Here is a 21,869-nt window from a genome sequence, read left to right on the forward strand (position 1 = left end):
GGCAGGTAGGGAAAAATAAAACTGGCTCTGCACGAGAATTAACTCTCTTAGCCAGAGCCTCCTAAAGTAAAGTCTTAATTGGCCCACAGTCGCTCCACATAATCCATCTGGTTCGCGCACAGTTAACCCATTTTCAACACTAACCCATGGATGTTAGCATCCCAGTTCCATCTGCTGGTAACTCTGACCTGAAATTGAAATTATGGTGCAAGCCGCAATCTTTGCATTGGATATGTAGCAGTTGTGTTTTATGGCTTGTCTCATTTGGTTAACCATAGTTGTTAGTAGTTGAGCATATATTATTACATATTAATATATCCAAGCGTACTTGATGTTAATTGCGGGTTCTGTTAGCACATAAAAACTGGCAGTTTGAATTTGACTAAGGCTTTTACTTTTGTTTCACTTTACGGAGAAAATACCTTTCCATAAAGTTAGTCAACTATTATTAATTGCTGTAAACTATGGCTTGCAGCACCTTCGATTTTTTCAAGCATCCGTTCCAAGCTGGAATAAACTAATTACTTTAAGGCGGAGACAGTAAGCTTACAGCTAGATAATTTATCATGCTTAATTACTCGGTTGAATTCCTTCCGTTTATTGGGTATTCAACTAATTATTTCTTAGTATAATGATATACCTTTCCTAAAATTTTAAACGGAGTTCTTTGAATTCAAAACAAACCAAAGCACGAACTATTTAATCTTGATATTAATATTAAGTAGTAGATTAACTTTTACTGGTTCGCTTAGTAAATTATAGCTTGCTTTTAACTTACTTTTCTTTGCCAAGGTAATTAAATTACGGGTTTGGTCAACTGCACACAGAAAAATATTTATCTGCTTAAATTATATTAAACTATTTTAAATGATGTATTTATATTACATTGTTAAAAGGAAAATTTAAATTCCTAAGAAAAGCATATATATTTTGATTTCTAAAACTTTAAAGCCTGTTCCTTGATAACTATCAATAACGAGTTTTTTAACTTTGCCTGTAATTTCATAATTGTGTGGTCATTTTAACGGGATTATAGTTTTTACTTACCAAGTATTTATCTGGAGCTGCTTGTTTTACAGCCTCCTGATTATCAGCAGTAAGACTTCAGGCAGTCATTGCTCTTCATTGCTTGTGATTTGTGACCGAGATTGAATTTGAACATCTTAATGATGCTGTAAATGGCTAGAGACTCTTAAATGCACCATTCTTGCATGCAAAATGGCTAGAAGACATTAGCCATCAGCAGCCTAGAAACACTTTTCGAGGCTAGGCATACTGTGTGACCCACATTGGCCACCGCATATCCATCGTCGACAGCTCATCATCTCCGGTAATCGTAAATAGCGGTATGGAATCAGGAAAAGACAGAACGACCTATCATTGATACTCGTACTCTCATTTGCATGGGCATACGCAGCGTTGGCTGGCATCGATAGCTCAATTCGATCGGTACCCGTGCAATGCGATGCTTCTAACCCAATTCACGGGACCCGCTAAGTTTTTTCAATAGCTGATGCAGCTAGTCGATGGCTGCTTTAGTATATGCACACACTGAAAGAACAATCAACTTATCAAAAGTACAATATTTCGAAAATATATTCATTGCTGGTTCAAAGATGGTTAAAAATATTGTACAAAATGAAATATTAAAAGTGCTTCCTATTTAAATAATTATGATGAATTCTTGTATTTTTACGTTTTAAGAAAATTGGTTTCAAAATAGCAATTTGCTTTTTTTAAGTCTTTAAACTAATTTGTATGAAAAACAACCTAGATTTTAATATAGCTTAAAATTAAACAGCAATAGAGATATTTACATTGTTATATTCTTGAACATTTTAAAATAAATTATGCAAATAGGTTTAATTTTTTGACCTAGAGTGTAATTCTTTTATAAAAATCTTTTAAAACCAGTACAGCAATATTTGATTACTTTTTTTTATATTTTAAGGTGTTATCTTGCAAATCAATTTTACTTTTTTTTTGCTGTGTAATAATTCGTGGTAATATTTATAGGGCAAAACTATTAAAAAAGGTTTACCTGCCCACCGTGCTCTGACATTTGTCAGCAACAATTTGGTGTTTTTTTTTTGGCCCGAAGACATGCCACATTGGTTGTGGTGCGCTGGCTGAACGCTAACGGTCCATGTTCCATGTTCCATCTCCGGCATCATCGCAGGTGACCCTAATTACATTCAAAGCGAACGTGCCAGCTTCGGGACACATCGGGTATATTTATTATTGACTGGTGTTATTAATGCCCAACGAAAGTGCGGTTGACACCAACTTTCCGCACGCCAAAATTGAACAAATCAAGACAGTGCTGCAGCGTGGCGATTAGAAAATGTAAGCAAAAGAAAACATTCTTCATTTAAGGTGTTTATAATCAAATGACTTTAATTAATTTCATACATATATATGTATATGTATGTGTGCTTAAAATATATATACAAAATAATTTTTTTAAATGCTAAGTTAAATATTTAAATTAACTATTTAATCTTAAATATTAAACGCAATGAATATTAAATTTCTTGATTTATAATAAAATATTTTAATTAGTGTGGAAAATATTAGATAAAAAATTAAATTGCTTGATTTAATATTAAATTGTTTTAATTAGTGTAGAAAATATTAGATTAAAAATAGTTACTGTTTGATTAAAATTTATATTATGTTACAAATATTGTTTGGATCTTACCAATAAAAAGTAATTTACATTTTCACAATTTTGTAAGTAGACAAAAATATTAAAATAAGTAGAGTTAGTTTTTATTTTTTACAGCTTAATTATACAAATGTAATTGGTAATTCACAAGTAAAGACTGGAAATAAGTCATCACCACGGCGTCTATATGTGGGGCTTTCGAGCCGCTAGATAAATGATCGCGATGCAATTTGCTGCGCCTTTAATTGCACCTGTCTGCGCTAGCACGTCGAAAATTAAAAGCAAACAATGGAAACGTTGGAGGTGGCCATATCGCGGGTTTACAATGTATAATAACGGAATCTGTGCGTTGCGGGATGTGAAAAGCAAATGCGAAAAGTGCAACGGCAAATTGCTGTGCGCTAAGTAATCCCAATTCCCCTTTCCCGTCTTCATACTTTTCCACAACCACTCTATCGACAGCACTTTCATTTTCACGCTCACCCAACAACTCACTCGCTCACAATGGAGCTTATTAATCATATAATTATGTTGGGCTGTGTAGGGGCCTGATTAATGCGAGGTGTAGAATTAAGTTAGTAAAACGTTGGCAATGTCTGCTGTCTGTTGACGTCTGTGTTTCGTTCCCTTGGGCCCTCATATCATTTCTTTTTTATGGATCTTACGAGGTCTAGGGCTTTCTGGGTTCATGACTCTCGAAAATCGGACGCAGCGGGATGCGGCTTAAAGATTTGATAGTGAAATGGGCATTCTTTGTGGAGCATTGGGAGTGGGAGAGCTGATTTTGCCCTTGGTTAATGCAAAGTGAAAATTCTGGGAAAAGCTTCGCATGGGAAAAGTTCGAATTAGTATTCCTAAACAGTGGTTTTAAATAGTGGGATTCTCAAGTACGATTTCGTTGTAAAAGAGATTTCTTGTTAGATGAAGGAACAGCAAAGGTCTGCAATGAAATGATTTATTTGGGAATTTAAAGAACCCATTTAAAAAGATATAAATGGATGAGATAATTGAGGAAACTGACAAAAAAAATTTGAGTGTCTTGAGAAAAATTTGACTGATGCTTAAACCTTTGGACCCAGTCAGTAACGTGTCTTACAGACGTAATGATATTTGAATAAGTGTTTTCTTTATTTTTCTGCAGTTCTTATTCAATTGGACTAATTTACAGTCATCTGCTTAAAATTATTTTTGAATTTTGACCCTAAAATTCAGTTACTTGAATAATTTGAAAATAAAGGACATGCTACATGTCAGATATTGAAAGTTTAGGGAAGAATCTTAAGAGTTAAAAATATTAAGAGCGGTAAGTAATTTGTGTTTATTTGGACTAAAATTCCAAAGGGACATTTGAATGATTTTTAATAATTAAATATTGCAAAAGGTTTATTATTAGAATGACAAAACGTATTTTATATGTTACGAAACAAATTGGTATAATTTTAAAAGAAATTCCATAGAGTTGACATAATCGCTTTTCATTAGAAATTCACTTAAGTTGTAGATTTTGAATTCACTTGCCCATCACATTTAACTGAATCGAAATCATCCCGCTCGGATCTGCTCAAACTCATGCAATGTTAATTGTGCAGCTTTCGGTGATTATCTTTGAATGGCTCTCACAGAGACCCATTAGGTTATATGTATGTATAGCCGGCTTTATAGAAATCCGGCGAGTAGTGAGGAAAGCAACAAAGCGGCCCAAATGAGTTTCATCGGGCCGCAGATTTAATGGCCCAATCCCATTTAAGGTGGCTTACTACACTTTCGCCCTGCGCGCCCAATTCCGTTCATTTTCTTAGCTTTTTTCGCAATTATTGCGAGAAAGAGTTGGAAATTGCAAGCAAATAAAAATTAGTAAGACATGGCAAAATAAATAAATTAGGGAGAGAAGTGCGAGGTAGAAGCTCAAGTGGGCAGAGAGCAATTGTGTGGGAATCTGGAGCAGATTCAATGGGAAAATGACTTAATGCCGAGTGGAGGGTGTCAGGGAGCATGAAGCATGGAGCACGGCCACGAAATGGCACAGAGATCTCCCACCATTTTGCACGACTCTCGGCTACGGACTCCGGGGGCCCTGGATCCGCGGAAACTCCATAGCCAAGCGTCGGCAATAATATGCCGAAACTAACGGGTGTCGCATAAAAATCTGAATTAACTTAAGTACCCTCTCAGAAAATCACTTCTTGTTCCTTACTCCCTGTTTTTTAGTCATTTTCAGCCTCCACAACACCGAGAAAATTTGATCTTTCAGGAGTGAGTACCTTAGTTAGTTTTAAATAATTTAAACTATAAGCCTCAAGCAAAGAAACTAATTTCAAAATAAACAATATTTTTACTTCCCATGTAATTTGTATATAATGCAAAATTATTTTGAAAATATTTTATGTATTTATATTTGTATGAAATTTTACTGTTTATGCTTAAATGCACAATAAATTAAAAACTGAATTTATACATCTATTTTATTATGTTTCTTCAGTGTAGCTCTTCTCCACTCTGTTTTTTTGTCTATCTTTTGCTTTTGACAACGGTAAATTGAAATACGCAGTTGATTAGCAGGGGCGGGACCAGGGGGCGTGGCTAGTTAGTTTCTTCTGGCCATGACCGCCGTTGTTGTCACTCAGAATGGCCCAAAACGCACGCTGGAATTGGCCGGGCAGTTAGTTTCAAAGGTAAGCGCGTCAAGAACAGTTATGAGCTCCGAGCCAAAATGGAATGGCCATTCTGAGGAATGGGGAATGGGTATTGGGATTGGGATTGGGAATGGGTTGGCCATGACCAGGAATGGGCCAAGATGGGCTGCGGTGGGCTGGGATGAACCGCCTTGGGATGCCAGCCACTCGCAAAAACACAAGACGAGCACAAAAAGAGACTTTAAAAAGTGCTTAAAAATGCGCGATGGCCAAAAGCGATGCGATGCAAAGGAAAAGATCCGAAATGAAACTGGTATTTAAGCTGATTGCCTGGAGAATTTCATAAAAGCGGTGCTTTTACACATTCCAAGCTTTAAATCTTTAAATAAAATAAAAATGATTTACCAAAACAGCTGGAAAAGATTTGCAAAACTGGCCTTATTATAACACATTAACACACTAATGTAATAAATTAATTAATATTTTAAAGAATGATATAGTTTAAATTAAATGAAACTTAAACATAATATGTAAGCAATTTGGATTGTTTAAGAAAGGTTCAGTAAAAAACATACATCTTAGATTAAATAAAATAAAAAGGGAAGCAAATTTCGGCAAGCCGAAATTTATATACCCTCTAAGCTCTTGCAAAAATTAAATATTCTTGAAAACATTAAAATTATCATTTATCATTCCCTCTGCAAGGGAATAAAAATGTTTATTGTTTTGAAAAGTAAAAGTTTGTTGACTTAGGAGATTTAAACTTTTATTTTGAATATAGTCTTATTTCTTCCCCCAGTCGTGTATATCCCGCATAATCGAGGTTTAAAGGATATTTAAAGATGACAACAAAAAGGAGACGAGCTTACGCGTGTGACGCATTGCGGCAACGAGATTGCTATTTGGGATTGGATTGGGAATGGGCTGGTTACGGTTACAATAGTTGCAGTTGCAGATGTGGCTGCTGTTGGAGTTGTTGCGGCAACCGTTGCGCTTCGACTGCGGCCATGCATCAAGTTCGCTGCGAATTCTGTACGCCGCGGCGTCAGATACAAATACTGAACTTGATAGAGACATAACTTGCATGCAGCGATGCAGGAAGGCCAGCAACAGCAATGGACACAGCAGGTGCATATATCAAAGTGCACAAAGAGATTTTTATATATTTTGAGCATAGAATATATATTGTAAAATACCCCAAAGTGTTAAATTTCAAATACTAAAATATATTTTCTAACTTGTATGAAAATAACTTATGTACGAAAACATACAAAACTATATATACATCTTTTAGTGAGCCATATTATATTATATTTTCTCGCAGTGTGCAGCTATAACCACACTTGTGTCTGCAGTTTGTGGTTATAGCCTGGGCCTTTGGATCTGGGCCTGGCACTTCCACTTGTTATTCTACTTTGGTTCTCCTTTTGCGGTGCGTGAGGGGAATCTTGGCGAGAAATGGAAAAGAAAATTAACCAAACATCAGGTTTTTATTTACGCTAAATTATGTTCCAAGCATTTGTAGATACACTTTATAAGACACTGCATAATGGTTATAGTCATGCCATATTCACTGCGGCTTTGCAGAGTCTGGTCTGTCTCTCTTGAATTAAAAGGGCATTTTGCCGGTGATGTCATCAAAGTATCATAGACTTAAAGACCTGTTTCGAAAGAGTAGTTTCTGCACAATCCCATAACCATTCCGGGTTTATTCGCTTGAACTCAGTTGAACTTGTGGGAGCAGCAAGAGATCTCGGATTGTAAAAGTAATGTTTTCTTTTTTTTCTTAGGGTTAAGGGTTTTATTTCTTACATCAACTAGTTTCTCGGTATCTGCTCATATGAGGTTGCCAATCTATTTTTCAAACTAGAAGTGTGCTAAGTTCAGTAATACTTTTTGTCAAGTCAATCTGTAACTGCTAATTTTAAAACTTTCAGTGCTTCTTGACCTTTGTCACCTTGTTTATCTTTGAGGCTAGCCTTCTGTAAAAATATTAAACCACCGCCTTTAGTCTAACTAATAGTTGTTGGCAGCTATGAAGTTTAAGTGAACCAAAGGACTTTGAAGATGAGGAGAAAGTCACTAAATCCCGGGGCGATCTCGATACAGGGAGAAGAACTTGGCCACCTTCTGGCTGTACTCTGAATTCGATAGGATCTCTTGAAGGCCTCCGCAAAGGGCTTCTCCTCCAGAGTAAGCAAGCTAAGGGTGAGGCCAAAACCATTCTTCACCATGCCAAAAGCGTTACCGGGTTGATCTCCAAAAACTGGTAACGAAGGCATAGGTTTGCCATGATACTGAGCTTTCGTGATTCCTCCTTTTCCGGCATGATTGGAGAATAGCTTGAGATTGTCCAAGATGTCGTCCTGGGACAGCCAACGGGAATAGAGAATATTTTCCGAATTTCCGGCAGTTTTCTCCAGATCCTCCCATTTCCAAATGACCTTTTGTTTCAGTTTCGAAAGGACGTTGAACATCTTTTGCACTGTATCAGTGATATGGCTTTCCTGGACATTGGAACCTTGGCATTATTGGCATTTCCCAAAAAGTCATCCAGGTCCTTAGGCAGCACATCCGGTATCTGTATCCCTCCAATTTTAAAAGCTGCTGGAAGTATTGGGATGTATGGATCCTTGGCTGGCTCCATGGGAAGAAAAGAACACCAGTGATAAGTTCTTGAGGATTGCCGAGTACTCCGGCATGTTGAATCGTCCGCAAAGAGTTCCCTAATGAAAATAACATTTAGGAACTGGCATTTAAAAACAAAATATACTCACTTGTAAAACTTGGGATTCAACCTGTCTATTTGTCGCACGAAAATTACATAGAAAGACTATTAAGCTTTCCAAACGCTGTCGGAGGGACATGTGCCTATCCTTTTCTACAGGATCATGGGGATTTCCTATCAATAAGTTTAGCATCTGATTGGGTGGACCAGGGGCCAGAACAATGACAGGTGCATTCACCTTCTTAGCGATTCCCAACTGGTAGTCATTCATAAAGTATCCCGAGACTAGCAGGTCAAAATCATTGCCGTTGTTCAAGTAAATATCCTAACTTTCTGATCCTTCAGGGCATCTATCATCTTTCTTAACATTTAAGCAAACATGCTTATGCTATAAGTAAACCGTTTGCCACTTGTATTATTTTGTTTTGCCCCTATGCTGAGAGTTATCTGGATCAGGTTTATATTTTTGTGGGTCACTGTTGGCTCCAAAACTTTGCCAGCTGGCATAGAAATCATCAGATGTGAAGGACGAGGCTCGGAAATAGTCCAAGAATATTTGCACTTTGAATTTCATAAATAAAAGACGTAATAGCCAGGGCTAACAAAAAAATAAGACGGGGATTTTTAACCATTTTGAGCACAGAATTTCATTAGATTGCCAGCGAAAATTGGTCAGCAGGTCTTTATATTGATTTAGATAAGATTTACCCGCAAACTTTTCATGACACACTACTTAAGAAGGAGTATGTACTTTGTAGTGCTAGGTTGCGATAGATAGATTTATTTAGATAAGTATACTATTTATTGAACGTACTCTGTTAAAAAAAAAAGCGTAGAAAATCCAAATATTTTGTAATCAATTTAAATATTTTTTTTAACTTTAGTTATTTCAAACATTAATATATTAACATATGTTTAAATTTTCCATTTGACTATTTTCGGAATTGGTTTTAATATCTGAAAATTGTATTGAACTTTAATTCTATTTCTAATTCTATACCATTTAAATTCACCCATTTTGAGCTGAAAACAATTCCCCAATTTGACACCGATTTCTAGTCCCTCTGCTGGCCCAACAAAACCACACATAATTCATAATAATAATCATTCAAAAGTGCGACTGTCATTACCCCAGAAGTTGAGTTCGAAAACAAAACAGAAACGGCAGCGAACGGAGTCCGCAGATGATGGCTAAAAACAATGAGCCGCTTGTCGGCTGTTCCATTTTTCCATTTTGTGGTTCTGCCAGATCACGATTGCCCAAAAGATAACCCAGATTCTGTTTTGGGCCCAAACGGAGGAGGACCGTCATTTGGAAGCAATTTGCCGGCAGAATGCAGATCTGGGGATCTGACACGAATCTCGAGCTCAGGTCGCAAATAATTAGAAGTAAACCGGAGAAGGTGGCCCAATAATTACCCCTAGAAAACGCTCCCCAGCTGCGTTTTAACGTTAATAATACCCGGCCGGGCCAGAAAGAAAAATGATCTCGATATTTGGCCAGAAATGGAAACTTTCCCGAGGCAGTTTTACTTTCGTCTTCGTCTCGTCAGCTGCTCGCATTCTAATCCAAATCCAAGACAGCTCGGCGGCTCATTAACTGGTTCGGCTGGCTTCTTGGCCAAGATCGTTGGCCTCATTATGCACGGGTCCACGACTCCCCGGCGGTTCTCCACTGGTTCCCTGGAGTTTCCCCAATGGTGAATGCACCGCGTTATGCTCGGCCGCCATCTATAGATCTGGAGATCTCGCGGTCTGGAGAGTGCGTTCGAAAAGGGAAACGGAAGCCCAATCCCACCACAGATTTATGTATGCCACATGTTAATCAACGTCAAAACGCCACGGCCCACTGTGGGTGAAACTTGAAATTTGAGCAGCCGCCGGCGGTTGCGGTGGTGCAGCATGCTTGTAAAGGCCCATTGAAATGGGTGAAGGTGAAGGCAAAGGCTTGGACTTTGACTTGGATATGGTCGCCGATTCTTTAAGCTTTGCAGCAGCACTAACAAAAATTACTTAAAAATCTATCTTTGATCAAATATACATTTTTGGTTTTACTAAAAAAAGGGAACAAAAAATGGCTGAAATATGTCAAAATCCTGGTAAACAAAAAGGTGGAAATATATATTATCATAAAATAAAATACCAATTAACATAGAAAGCTTAATACGTCTTTGACAATTTTCTCAATAAAAAAATGGCTGATACCCAGTATTTTTTTCCTTACCCATTGACCATTTTGATTTGCCAATCAAATTAATTTGTGTATCTATTTATTGATTACAACTAACCAATTTTTATTCTTTGTAATTTTTGTATTTCAAAATATTATATTTGCTTATTTATTTTTTAAGTGCATTCTAGTTTGCAGATGAGAAAGTTTATTTATTTAGTATTTTGTTGTTTTCTATTTTGTTTGTTCGGCTTTTGCGCGCGCGATCTTAACGCTCACTTGGTTTTTGTGTTCTAATAATGCAAACAAAAGGCCAGACAAACCTTTTGTATCTGATGGCGATGATGATGATGAAAATCCCAACCTAATGGCTTTTCTATGCAAAATTCTGCGAGCCCCAAGTCCAGCACTTCAATCAAAAGTACAAAAAGAAGCACTTCGGAAGCGTTACCCTTGAGCTAGCAAGATTAACATTTTGCTTAAATATGATTACTTTCGAATGTTAAAAACGAGCCCCAATTATTGATGTTATATTTATATCGTCGCTTGATGAAATTAATCCGTAATGAATTTTAACATTACTAATGTCGAGAATAACAAAAAAATAAACAGAAAGTTTAATTTTTTTCATTTAATTTTTCGATTATTTATGGGAGCTATATGATATAGTCGTCCGACTTTGATGAAATTTAAACCGTAAATCGGAAATATGTAACTATTACTAAATGTCGAAGAACTAAACAAAAAATTGAAAAACAGCAAAGTTATAATTTTTTTCATTTATTTTTCCGATTGTTCCTATGGGAGCTATATGCTATAGTCGTCCGATTTTGATAAAATTTAAACCGTAAATCGGAAGTATTTAACCATTACTAAATGTCGAAGAACTAAACAAAAAATTGAAAAACAGCAAAGTTATAATTTTTTTTCATTTATTTTTCCGATTGTTCCTATGGGAGCTATATGCTATAGTCGTCCGATCCGGCTCGTTCCGACTTATATACTACCTGCAATAGAAAACAACTTTTGGGAAAGTTTCATGCAGATAGCTTTAAAACTGAGAGACTAGTTTGCATATAAACGGACGGACAGACGGACAGACGGACAGACGGACATGGCTAGATCGACTCTACTAGTGATGCTGATCAAGAATATTAAAAGAACGCCTTTCGCCGGGGTCTTACCGTGGGCACGTCACAACCAACTGGGTAGGGGGTTTTGGTTTTTGGATTTGGATTTGGATTCGGACTTGCACTTGGTATTTGACTGCGAGCCTCCTCTCCATGTTGGGCAACCTGGAACCTGCAACCGGCAACAATAACAAGTCGAGCCCCCCTTGACTGCAGTTTTATGTCTTGTGTCGGTTCTCCTGTTTCATGTTTTATTTGCCGGCTTCCGTTTGAGGCGGAGAACCTCTTAAAGTATAAGTGGGGAACCTTTAAGAACCTGGAGAATCTCGAACGTGCGGAGTTGACAACACTTTGTGTGCCACTTTCATGCAAATCGCCGTCTGACGAGCCAACGTCTTAACATAATTTCGTAATTCTGTTTTACGACCAGAAGCGGAAACACATTTAACATTCGTACTCTTGATGGAATCGTTAAGAACCTATTTCCTAAATTATCTTTCTGATGATGATGGCGGTAGAAATCTAAATTTTGGCAAGCTGCTGGAGCGGAAGTGGGAACTTGGCATCTATTTTTGATAACTCGACTATTGGCTGACTTTCTTTCCCAACTAAACTGAAGCTTGGGAAATACTTTTTAACGGAAATCAATCTAGGCTATGCATTTGTTTAACTTACTTCGCAGCTATAAATCTTTTTACTATCTTTTTATTATTAATAAAAAGCTGTCTGGTGTTGTAAATTTTTATAAGACCTGGTTTAGATTGTAGGCCAGCTAAAATTTTAAAGTAACTCATAAATTTAAAGTTATTTTTGAAAAATGTATATATATATATATATATAATGTATATATAAGGCTATATGGGTGCTTATTTTTTTTTAACACAATCCCTTAAAATCTACTGATGATAATAGGTAATAAAAAAATTTTAAAGAATAAAATAACTAATATGTGTAATATACTATTAAAATCGCATTGATTATCTGTTGATGAGTCTTTTTTATGTATGCCTATAAAATGTAGTAATAAGATAATAATGTCAAAACAGGTACTAAAGCTAACTCATTGTTTAAAATGTTGTTTTTAATTCATGTTATAAAATCAGTTGCATGTTCAGTTCAGTCATATATATATGTTATATATGTTCATTTGGTACGCATATATCTCACCTTTGAAACTTTGCCAAATAATACCCAGAAAATGTATTTTGTAGCTATAAATATATATTTTTTCTGGGATAAATAATTTATACAAAATTCGTAAGCCTAGAGGACTACATACTAATCCTGCTCTATGAGAACTTCCACTGTCCGCTCGTCCTCCCTCGTGATCCAAAACGCAATTGGAGTTAAAGCTTGGCCAGAGTCGAATTCGAGATTACAATTATGTAAATCGGATGATGCCAATCCCGCTGGTACCGTTGGGGTTTTGAGTTGGAAATCGCAGTTCCAGGATTTCGGGGGAAGTGGGGAGCGTGGCTATGCGCAGTCATCTTCAGCTAAATGGAGTTTTCTTTTTTATTTCCTTCGTTTTTGACATTCAGCAAGACAAGTGGGCATAGCGAGCTGGAAATCGGAGGACGGAGGCGGAACAGTCGGTGGAGTTTTGGGGGGCAGGAGGGAATAGGAGATGGGGCACCTACAAGGTGCACTGGTACTGCTGCTGCTGCAGAGCACGCGGCAGCGTTTTGTGCGGCAGGTGGGCGGCCAGCGAAGGGGCGGGGCTGCGGGGCGGTGAGCGGATTCGCTGGCGCTGCAGCAGAACGATGCAAATGCTGATGATTATCACAGATAGCGAAACGGTTACCAGCACGCTGCTCAGATGGGAGCCAATATAACGCAGAACGGCTGCACAGGAGAAAAAAATTATACAAAGAAAAATAAGAAAAAATAAGAACATTCAAAGATATAACAGAACATACTTATAGCTTTAAAGAAGCAGATTAGCAGTTACAAGTTTTTTGTACATATTTTCTTTGATATGTATGTTCTTAAGCACTAACAATTATAATTGCTATTATTAAAACAATGCGCCATTTTAATTAAATTGTTTGGCAGATTTAAATATTTTAAGACTTATGCTTTAAATATTTTATTGTAATATAGGAATATTGGATAACATTTTTGTTGTGTATTTGTATTGATTCTGATTAGTAAATATTTGTAGTAAAAATTTGGTCAAGGAAAATAATTAAAATAGTATAACTTATATTACCATCATCAAAAATAATTTGTGGACTTAAGACCTTTAAATATATATAACAATTCCACTAATTATTTTTCTTAAAAGGTTTGTCTAGATGAATAACTAAAAAATACAAAATTAACGTTCATCCTCAAAAAAACAGATTTAATATTTTCTTTCTCTGTGACCATACTGGCATTAAGGAATCACGATTGTCGCTGACAGGCCACTTACCTTCATCCTCGACGTTACCACCTGGTGGCGAGTCCACCTCCAGTGGCATCCAGGAGTCGTGGGTCTGGTCCACTACCAGTTTGGCGTACTTGGTGCCCACCACTGGCTCCAAATGATGACCCTCCTCCGCCGGCTCCTTGTCGAAGCTATTGACCTCGTTGAGGTTCAGAGCTCTGCCCTGACCTCTGGGCTGAGCAGCCAGCTCCGTGGTGGGCGGCTGGGTCTGCTCCACCACCGCCGCCTGTTCCACAGATCCAGAATCCAATTGGGAATCGGTCTGGGAGTCCGCTGGCTCTCGCAACACCAGCTCCGACTTGTTGACGTAGCGCATCTGGCGAAGCTCCCTGCCCAAACGCTGATCCTCGTCCGGCTCGAAGGGATCGTTGGGCTCGTAGGCGGCGGCCACTCCGTTCTTGCCGGGTACAGTGAAGCTTGCCCGGACCGTTTGCATGCCCGACTGATAGCTACAGACCACTACAAAGCTGAAATGAAAAAATTAATTTTGAAACATGATTTACTATTTGTTATATGCATTTTTGACTAAGTTTTACGTTTTTAACATATCAGAAATTGGGTGTAAAAGAAAGTATGTCCTTTTCTGTAGACAGGTTATTGCTATACATTTTGAAATTAAGTCATTTCTATTTAATCAAATATGTAGTGAAACAATGTTTTAACAATCTGTTCAATATGTTTTTAAACTAATTAGTTTTCTTACCGTCTTGTGCTGTGAGTGAAGATGCCCAGATTCTCCTGCACCGTGATAAAGGTCTCCACTGTATTGGTCTCTGGTTTAACCAAACTTCCACATTCTTTGTGATCGATCCTCATTGTGTACTTGTCCGCCGAATCACTTGCATCGCCCTTGATGCCACAATTTCCTCCATCCACGACAATACGTCCTCCAAAATATGGACCGGTCTCCACCTCGATCTCAGAGGCGTGTGGCAAGCACTGGGTGGCGTGAGCAGTGACTGAGACATTTTTAAAACAAATATTTAGAATATTGTGTACACCGCACTGGTGTTTAAACATTTTTTGAAGTGATATGCTAAAGTAATAATTTTTGACAAACTTAATAGAAGTTCCATTATACAAAATATTGTTTAGCATTTAAAATTCTTGACAATTCTTATAATAACGTATTAAAATTTTTCCTTTGATTCCATTTATACACTTTCAGTTTCCAAAAACCTGATAATCATTACAGTTAACAAATGTTTTTCTACAAATTATAATACCAAAACTTTTCGAATTAAAATTGAAATTGAATGTTTCCATCTCAGCCCCAATTATACAAAAATAGAAAGGAGAAAGTAAAGAAGCTTGATAAAAATAATAATTTGCATCTACTTACAGCCCTTAGTAGGTATGACAATGCTTTGACCAGGCAGGTGCCCCGCTCCACTCTCTATCTCATTTTCGTCGTGAAACTCGGCGCGGGCATTGGAACTTCGAGTACCGCCAGCCTGGAGGCGCCTCTGAGCCGCCGGACGAATGTGGAAACTGTATTTGGTGGCCATCCGCAAGTTGTCGACAGCGGCGGCAAAATGCTGCACCTGAGAGCTGCACTCAAAATAAAATGTTTTATATAAAATTACAGAGCAAAATTTCTTGTGTTAACATCGAGCAACTATTAGCTGATGTTGACACAACTCACAATATAAGTTTCTTAATTTTTTTCACCACTTGGGTCATTCTTTTAAGAACCGAAAACATTTTTTTAAAGTTTTTTAATAAGCCCGTAAACAAAAAAAGTGGATGTCAAAAAAGTTTCAGGCTAGGCAAATATGTGAAACATCCGTTTGGTTATATTCATATCTGTAAGATTATCGAAGAACTAAACAAAAAATTAAAAAACAGAAAAGTTATAATTTTTTTCATTTATTTTTCCGATTGTTCCTATGGGAGCTATATGCTATAGTCGTCCGATTTTGATGAAATTGAAACCGTAATTCTGAAATATTAAACCATTACTATATCTCGAAGAACTAAACAAAAAATTAAAAAACAGCAAAGTTATAATTTTTTTTTCATTTATTTTTCCGATTGTTCCTATGGGAGCTATATGCTATAGTCGTCCGATTTTGATGAAATTTAAACCGTAAATCGGAAATATTTTACCATTACTATATGTCGAAGAACTAAACAAAAAATTAAAAAACAGCAAAGTTATAATTTTTTTTCATTTATTTTTCCGATTGTTCCTATGGGAGCTATATGCTATAGTCGTCCGATCCGGCTCGTTCCGACTTATATACTACCTGCAATAGAAAGACAACTTTTGGGAAAGTTTCATGCAGATAGCTTTAAAACTGAGAGACTAGTTTGCATATAAAAATCGAAAGCAATTTCTACATGCCCAATTAAATAATTATACCCTTGCAGAGGGTAATATAATTTCAGTCAGATGTTTGCAACGCAGTGAAGGAGACGTTTCTACGCAAACTAGTCTCTCAGCTTTAAAGCTATCTGCAAGAAACTCTCCCAAAAGTTGTCTTTCTATTGCAGGTAGTACATAAGGCGGAACGAGCCGGATCGGACGACTATAGCATATAGTTCCCATAGGAAAAATTAATGAAAAAAAATTATAACTTTGCTGTTTTTTTTTTTTTTTTTAGTTCTTCGAAATATAGTAATGGTTAAATATTTCAGAGTTACGGTTTAAATTTCATCAAAATCAGACGAATATAACTTAAAGCTTCCATAGAAACAATAAAAAATTAAAAAAAAAAAACAAATTTTGAAAAAATGTAACTTTTTTATTTTGTAATATATTTTTTAAATTCTTTTCGACTTAATAATAATTTGATAGTTCAGAATTACGGTTTTAATTTTATTAAAATCGGATAACGATATCATATAGCTGGGATAGGAACTATCGAATAATTGAGCTGCAAATCATCAAAGCTTCAATGTTTTTGAACGTATGTATACGCAAGTTAATCGTTATTTTAATGTTTTCAAGAATATGCAATAGCTGCAAGCGTATATGAACTTCGGCTTGCCGAAGTTTGCTTCCTTTCTTGTTTTTTAGGACAAAGTATAACATTTTGAATCTTTTATTGAAAACCAAGTTCTTAGATGATGTTAAATTCAATGCAGGCCAATTTAAAATAATAAAGTCATTTTGTAGTTTTGTGTTGCAATCCCGTGGAGTTCCCTAAATGGCAGAACAACTTACCCTAAGGGATCGTGCTCCTCCTCCTGATCCTCCTGAGACTTTTCGGCAGTGGTGCCGTTCACCAATTTGACGCGACACCGCTGTGGGCCGTAGTTTTGCATCTCGCAGTAGAAGATCTGGAATGCCAGAGCCCGGGGCGGTTCCACATCGCCGCTCATATTTGTCGCGTTCACCTGGCCTGCTCTGGAGTTGGAGCTGCCGAAGTGGGAGCCGGAGTTGGGGCTCGAATCTGTGTCATGGGCCGTCGGCACGAATTCAACTTCCCAGGTCAGATTCACCGATTTGTAATTTGGTTCACCGGCAACGCCGCGTATCTCTATCGAAGGTTACAAAGGCATGAGTATGGGCAGCAAACGGGAAAACGGGGTTATAGCCAAGATTCGTGGCCATAGCACAGTGGCAATGGCAGTTGGAGTTGCAGTTTGAGGTGTTTCTTGCATGCAAATCAGCTACCACGGTTACTACAAGACTATACAAGTACTATAAGTGAGTTCGGGGGCAAGGAACTCGTTTCAGACACGCTTTTGGATTAGTTCTGTTTCATTCGTTCGGCTTGGTCGTTTTTGTGGCCACCACTTAGTGGCTGTGCCCACTGGCAGATCGGCAGAAGAAGATCTGAAGTGTGCTGCCAGTTGGAGTCCCCAGTTCGCCACTTCTCCAGCTGCGAGTGATGGGGGATCTGGCACAAAGTGTGACGAGAATTAGCCAAGGGGAGCTGGCAGTTAAGGTGGAATAAAAACTAGACCTGACTATGATGCTGGGCGGCTAATGGGATGGGGGGGATAACCCAGGAACTTGTGCTTCAAGCAGGAGCTTGAAATGCCTTTAAGAGCTTCAGTTGAACACACTAAAATGTAGCTTTAAATGCCGACTTGTTGGTTCATTGGAGTGCAGTAATGGTGCAATCTTCAAGGTCTCCCAGAACTTACCCCTTAAATGTGTAGCTTTAAATTCATACTTCAAATGATCATAATAAAATCAATAAGTATATATTAACTCTGTAATATTAATTTGTTACTAATTCCCTTCTGTTTATTTTACTTTAGTAGTATCCTTTAAAAACTAAATTTTTTCTTAAGCAAATTTTAATTATTGCAATCAAATCTAGTTAGTTAAGAAATCGAATTAACACACTAGTCATTTTACCTAACCTGGCCTGCATCAGTCCCTAAAAAATTTTATTAATACTTATTTTACCAAACTTCATAAAAAAAGTAAAAACTCAAAACAACACTTACAACTAATCATGTTTACTTATTTTTATTAGACTAAGTATATTTTTAGGAAAACAAGTTTTTGTCATGAGTCAATTCAAATTATAATAAATTAACTTCATACTACTTTCCCGAAAACAGTACTGGTAAGAAATTCATTTTTTTAATCTAACTTTCAAAGTTTTATCATAGTATATTGTTTTAAGGTGCAGTGTAATGGCTTTCTTCTATATATACTTGAAAATAATGTACCTGCCTCTATTTGGTAAATAAGTAATTACTTTAATTTTATAAGCAGGGGTTTCTTTAAGAGCTAATAAGCTAATCACTTTGAAGATTTCTAAACAGCATCAAATAAAATAGTAAAATGAGTTAAAGAACTCCCCTGGCGAGACTCCCAGCAATAAACCCCTGATCAATTACCCATTAATCTCGGCGCCGAGTCCTAGTAAATTTTCAGTTTTCCGTACACACTTAGCCCCGTTTTCCAGGCGATTTCCCAAGACAGCCAGCTTTGGTGACTTCTTCTGAGCCAGCAGAACCTTGCATAATCTGCAATTAGAAATGCCATTTGCCGCATCTCGGTGGTTTGAGTTGGCCATGTTGCCGATGCTGGCAATGTTTGCAGATGTTGCTGCTTCGTGTGGCTGTCTTTTCCATGCTTTTCCCATGTTGAAATCATTGACACCGATTTTGTGTGTGGCTGTGGATGGCCCGGCGGCAGCATTTTTAGGCGAATTTCGCACAGAGAACATGGAAAAGTGAAAATTCTGCAATGGCACAAATTCTGACATCGGGGCTACGGCGAGATGCCACTGCTGCTTTGCCAACAAAAAAAAAAAAAACGAAAAATGATTAGAAAATGCCACGGAAAATGACAGGCACTCCAATTGCAGCATCGCTGTGATTAATGGAAATATTGGTCTTGGGAAGCTTATCGATGACGGGGCACTAAATTTCGGATAGGCCATATATTTTGTGATCTGTCACTGCGATGTTATGCAAGAAAGGAAGGAAGTGGCTTAGAGATTCATTATTTTTCGATTGCAGCTGGGAAGTTCTGTAATAAAAGATCGGCCGTCAAATGGCCATTGCTCCCATCATTTGGCCAGATCAATCTTGATCTGTCACCGTTTGCCAAGGTAATTGCAGCGCTTTGGCTAATTCGATTAGAGAGAAAGAACCGGCCGAAACGTGTGTTTTGTGTCCAACACAATTACTGGCATTTTGCCCCGGCATAATGACACTTTTGCTCTCCATCGAAAATGGGCATCTGGGCAATTTCCGCTCTGCGGTTCTGGGCGTGCCAGCGCCCCCTTTTTAGCGGTCGAAAGGAAATGTCGGCATATTTCCAGCATGCCCACATGATTGGCACACAGTGCAGCAGAAAAAGCAGGACCGCCGGACAAGTTCGTTGTCTGAGTCTTTCGTTTGCCACCAAGGGCAGACGTAGCGAAAATACCTCAAGGAACATAACTAGGTTCAGGGAAAAAAGCGCTCCGATCGTGACCAAATGCAATTAGCCAGCCTTCAACTGACAAAGGCAAACAGGGAAATCGACACTTTTAGAAAATATGATTTTATATTCAATGTACAAAATCTAAAAGGTTTTTGATAAATTTAAATGCCTCTTGTACTAAATTTTGTGTGTTTGGGGCTGCTTTATATATCCATTAGTATTAATTAACAGACATCAATCTAAAATGTTGAGAATTTTAAACTTGAGATTTATAAATCACCAGCCTTATTATTATTTGCCTGCCATTTAAAAAAAAACTTTTTATTGTAACCAGAAGAAAAAGGAATGATATTGCTTTTAACCTAGCAGCAAGATTTATAATTTTAAATTTTTTTACTCTTTGACTTTTTATTGAAATCAAATTAAGATAGAGTTTTCAATATTGAACTTGATAGTTATCTGAGACTTTGTCTGATTACCTTGCTTTTTTTTACTAAGAATTTCAAAAATTATTTATTGTAAGGAGTTGAAAAAGGGTTGATTTTACTTTCCGTACTGAGATTTAAAATTTTAAATGTGTATTATACAAAAAAAAGTAGAATAATTTAAAATAGTCACTGAGATGACCCCTTTTCTATTTGCAATCAATTTTGATAAATATGGATATTTTTACCTTTATTACTCTATTATACTCCTTGATATTAACTGTTAGCATTTATTTTTATTTGTTTTCTGTGTAGCCTGCAACCCCAGACTTTAAGTAGCTGCATCTGCAACTCCAACTGGCCCTGCGACCGCCTGAAAATGTATTCCTTGGCTTATAGGACTCACCATATTTGCTGGCAGCCTTGGCATTGGCATTGTTGCTGCCAGCAGCAGATGTTGCTGCTGTCGCCATTGATGTTGCTGTTGCTTTTGGTGTTGCTGCTGCCGTTGCATTGTTTTCGCTGCTGTTCTTGGGCAAGCGGACTGGGGAGGCTGCCGGCAGCAACAGCAGCAGCAAACACAGCAGAAACATGTTGCAGCTGCCGTGGCCTGCCATTGATTTCGTTGACATTATTTTTTCGGTTGATTTATTTTAGTTTGCTATTTGTTCTCATCAAATGTGTGTCAGTCGGGAGTTATTGGGCGATTGGTCGTGAGGGAAAATGCAAGTGTTGCCAGGGGGTCACAAATAGTGGGTTGTTTTGGTTTTTTAGTAGTCTTTTAGTTAAAAATTTTTATTTCTTATATTTTTTCTCGTTTTTTGCTGGTCAGAATGTAAAGCTCTAAAAAAACAATTCTAGCTGATTGCCAAATTCAACTATTGTCCGCAAATAAATCGAATTTGTCACAGCACAAAAATCATAAATAGTCCAATTGCCGTTCAATTCTATAGCTCTGATTTCCAATTTTTCCGGCACACGAACCGCTTGCTTTAACCTGTGCCGCGCAACTGACTCGACGGGTTAAAGCCCGTCCAACATCTGGCAAAATCGGATCAGCTGTTGGCCATAAACGAAGTCGAAGTCTCAGCCAAAGACGAACCAATGCCAAGGCCGAAAAGAAAAGCTTTCGCCGGAGCTTTTGCTCTCTCTCTCTCTCTCTCTCTTTGGGGTGAAAATTTTGAAAATGGCTTTTCTTTTATCAGTGGTCGCTTATCAGTTGTCAAACAGCTCGGTGTTTTGTATTGTTTCGGAAAGGCTAAATTAAAAATCCATATGTCGGGCCTAGCTTTTTTCATAATTAAGGCGGCCAGGTTTCATACATTTCGTTGGCCTCGAGATCATCAGCTTTCCCTTTTTCTCCGAGCTCTTGTGGGCCATTGTCTTGTGGCTTTATTTTGCTTTCTTTGTTGTTGCTCTCCCCAGCTTGGCCGCTTTGATTAATGCTTAATCAGCAATATTATTGTTATTAGGTTTCTATAGCGGGCCAGGGTAACATTTTCATAAATTATTTGTCAGTCGCTTTGTGCCGAGCGCAGTAAATTATTAACTTGAACACTAAGTTTCTCTGCCACAAAAGATGCGTTAAAAAAAAATAAGATGTGAAGTGCGCAACGAGTGGCATAATGAGTATCTGTATCTATAAATAATTGTATAATTTATTGCATAATCGAGGGCTGTCATTGAAGGTAACTGGCTGACACCTAGCTTTTACAAATAAATGCGGCACCGGTTCAGTCAGTTTCTTAATTAAATTAAAAATAATAATTATAAAAGTTAGCAAAGCCTTTGTTTCTTACAGAAAGAAGTTGTGCATTTTGTACTTTGAATTTGTAACTTTAG

The 21,869-nt window shown here is 37.4% G+C and overlaps 2 protein-coding genes across 2 annotated transcripts; both read right to left on the minus strand.

The window, feature by feature from the left end:
- Positions 1–7,383: 7,383 nt before the first annotated feature.
- LOC128263362 (UDP-glycosyltransferase UGT4) lies at positions 7,384–8,661 on the minus strand. Its single transcript, XM_052998389.1, is given in 9 exon segments — positions 7,384–7,463; positions 7,466–7,825; positions 7,828–7,915; positions 7,917–8,008; positions 8,011–8,027; positions 8,079–8,135; positions 8,137–8,356; positions 8,359–8,559; positions 8,562–8,661. Coding segments are annotated over 9 exon segments (1,215 nt in total).
- Positions 8,662–12,530: 3,869 nt separating this feature from the next.
- LOC128262746 (uncharacterized) lies at positions 12,531–21,149 on the minus strand. Its single transcript, XM_052997228.1, has 6 exons — positions 20,434–21,149; positions 16,930–17,245; positions 15,103–15,311; positions 14,464–14,719; positions 13,746–14,227; positions 12,531–13,174 (listed from the first exon to the last, which is right to left on the minus strand). Exons 1-6 carry the CDS (start codon positions 20,657–20,659, stop codon positions 12,966–12,968), a joined length of 1,698 nt encoding a protein of 565 aa, XP_052853188.1. The 5' UTR covers positions 20,660–21,149; the 3' UTR covers positions 12,531–12,965.
- Positions 21,150–21,869: the final 720 nt, after the last annotated feature.

The sequence above is a fragment of the Drosophila gunungcola genome, unplaced genomic scaffold (assembly GCF_025200985.1).
Source record: "Drosophila gunungcola strain Sukarami unplaced genomic scaffold, Dgunungcola_SK_2 000001F, whole genome shotgun sequence".
In the NCBI taxonomy this organism is placed as follows: domain Eukaryota; kingdom Metazoa; phylum Arthropoda; class Insecta; order Diptera; family Drosophilidae; genus Drosophila; species Drosophila gunungcola.

What these genes read in the sequence shown, in the direction of transcription:
- LOC128262746 (XM_052997228.1), bottom strand. Translation starts at nt 20,659, where the DNA reads ATGTCAACGAAATCAATGGCAGGCCACGGCAGCTGCAACATGTTTCTG. An exon ending in TGTCATACCTACTAAGGGCT is followed by an intron (nt 14,720 to 15,102) that starts GTAAGTAGATGC and finishes AAAATGTCTCAG; the next exon opens with TCACTGCTCACGCCACCCAG. An exon ending in TGGTAACGTCGAGGATGAAG is followed by an intron (nt 13,175 to 13,745) that starts GTAAGTGGCCTG and finishes TCTCCTGTGCAG; the next exon opens with CCGTTCTGCGTTATATTGGC.